Below are 2,267 nucleotides of genomic sequence, written 5' to 3'. Positions count from 1 at the left end.
ACATTGGTTAAAAATATTATGTAAAAAACTTTATTTATATATTTAAACTTATAGTACAACTGATTCAAGTAGTATTTAATTAAAGTTAAATAAGGACTAAAGCTAATTATGAAGCGCGGTTGCTTTTTCTAGTATAATAGAATTAGTTTGGCAACGTGCATACGCGTCTTTCTCTAAAAATATATAAAAAATTTTAGATGATCCTATCTCAAATGATATTATAAAAAAAATAATAATAATTTTTTTAATAAAGAATAATTATAGCAATTATTTAAGTGATTATAATTAAATCTCTAATTTCATGTAATTTAATTAGTATTTTCTCCCGTTACGTAGCGAGGTGGCATCATTAATAAATTCTCAAAATATAATATAATCGTCCATCGAGCGTCGGAATCTATTTCCGCGTCAACACCTCACCGTCTACACTTCCCAAAACTCAAAACCCCAGAGAAATCAAACAACACTCTTCCCCACGACCACCTCACCCCACACACCACCCTCCCCCCCGCGTATCCCCAGATCCGCTGTCCCCCAATGCCCGCGGCAGCGGCAATCTGGCGGAATCTGGCCGCCGCGGCGACATTCGCCCTCCTCGTCGCCACCGCGGCCGCGTACACCAACCACACCGTGGGCGGCGAGCCCGGCTGGTTCTTCAATGCCACCGCCAACACCTCCTCCGCTAACTTCTCCGACTGGGCCGCCTCTCAGACCTTCGGCCTCGGCGACTACCTCAGTAAGCTCAAACCCCCTCACTATGAACATAAACATCGCTAGCGGCTGTTGTTGTTATTATAACTAAACTAGAAGTTAATGTCCTAATCAGGAAGCTCAATCAAATCTTCTGCTGCTGCCTTGCCTTTACACTTTTTTTTCCATTTTATCTCAGTCTGGTCCCTGAAGTTCACGTGTTATCTCAATTTGGTCCCTAGAGTTTTCAATTGGTGTAAAAGATTGGTCTCCTTGTAATGTAGTAATATGTCTCAGCTTATTGCCCGAACCGATAGAACTGTCGAAATTGCCATCACAAAAAGAATGTGCATCTGTTGATACTCGATTTTCAGCAATTTTCTCGGCATCTATCCCGTGGGAGGGAAGAGTGGGAACGTTGTGTTTTTGCATGTGCCTTGGAAGCTCAGGGTCCTGGTTTAATTTCCCCCTTTGCCATTCTCAATTGATAGTTCTTGCATATTGGAGTGAGCTAAATCGAAACGAATTTCAAACTAATTGGTACCAAACTGCACTAACCGAAACTTTGGGGTGTGGAATTGTGAAGGAAGTCCCAAATTGATCTCTTAATGCGATGCCAATTATGATTTACCTTCGTGTTTGCGCAGTATTCATCACCAACACGAACCAGACAGTGATTCAAACCTTTAACCTGACGACCTACGATGCCTGCAACGCAGATGACGCGTCAGACGACGATACCTTCGAGTACAACGGCGGCAACGCTGCGTTCGGTGAACGGCTAACCATCCCAGTGCCGTTGACACACGAGGGCCTCAACTACTTCTTCTCAGACACCGACGATGGCGTCCAGTGCGTCAATGGGATGCGGTTTGCAGTTGATGTCAAACACGGAGCCGGCCTCCCGCCCAGCCTCAGCCAGCCCCCTCCTCCTCCGTACACTAGTCCGCCCCAGTCCCCCCCAGTGACTATATATAATCCGTCGGCCAACAGAGCTCTTCGAACAAGCGCTAGCATGCACCAGGCGGCTTGTGTTCTTTCCTTGCTGGCGTTAGTCTTATTATTTTAGGGATTGAAAGATTAATTACTGGATATGCCAGGCATTCCATGTTGCATATGAATGCTATATTAATTTTCAGTCACGTGATTTATCAAGAATATTGGCGATTCATCTGGGGCTAGTTCGGGATTTTCATGTCATGCTGTATGCTGGTTTTTGAGAGGGTGGGTCATTTTGGCATATCTACTTTGGGGATGCGAAGATAGAGCAAACCGTGATGTTAATATTTTTTTGATTTGGATATTTGATGGGATATTATTGATTCAAACTCTCTATTCCTTTTTCTATTTTCTTTGTTTCATGTCAGCAGCACGATAGCAATCGGTTTCATATATAACTTATTAGATCGCGCATCCGCAAAACTCACACTTACACGTATACAATATATATATATAATTTGTTTTTTTCTTTTTGTTTAATCATAATTTATCTAAACTCACCGACTTTGCGCATGCAATACCATTTGATTTTTTTCTATCCTGAATTCTTCGTAATTTGATTGATCTGGAAGGAAAAA

At 42.3% G+C, this 2,267-nt stretch overlaps 1 protein-coding gene across 2 annotated transcripts; it reads left to right on the top strand.

Moving 5' to 3' along the window:
• The first annotated feature begins 396 nt into the window (after positions 1-396).
• Positions 397-2,035, top strand: LOC116192302 (cucumber peeling cupredoxin-like). 2 transcript variants are annotated; one of them, XM_031520830.1, is made up of 2 exons: positions 397-736; positions 1,410-2,035. In XM_031520830.1, exons 1-2 carry the CDS (start codon positions 538-540, stop codon positions 1,757-1,759), a joined length of 549 nt encoding a protein of 182 aa, XP_031376690.1. In that variant the 5' UTR covers positions 397-537; the 3' UTR covers positions 1,760-2,035. The 2 variants fall into 2 exon arrangements, with proteins under 2 accessions (XP_031376690.1, XP_031376684.1); XM_031520824.1 differs by having other exon boundaries at positions 1,338-2,018.
• The last annotated feature ends 232 nt before the right edge of the window (positions 2,036-2,267 follow it).

Source organism: Punica granatum, chromosome 1, assembly GCF_007655135.1.
Source record: "Punica granatum isolate Tunisia-2019 chromosome 1, ASM765513v2, whole genome shotgun sequence".
In the NCBI taxonomy this organism is placed as follows: Eukaryota; Viridiplantae; Streptophyta; class Magnoliopsida; order Myrtales; family Lythraceae; genus Punica; species Punica granatum.
This window is presented reverse-complemented; position numbering and strand designations above follow the sequence as displayed.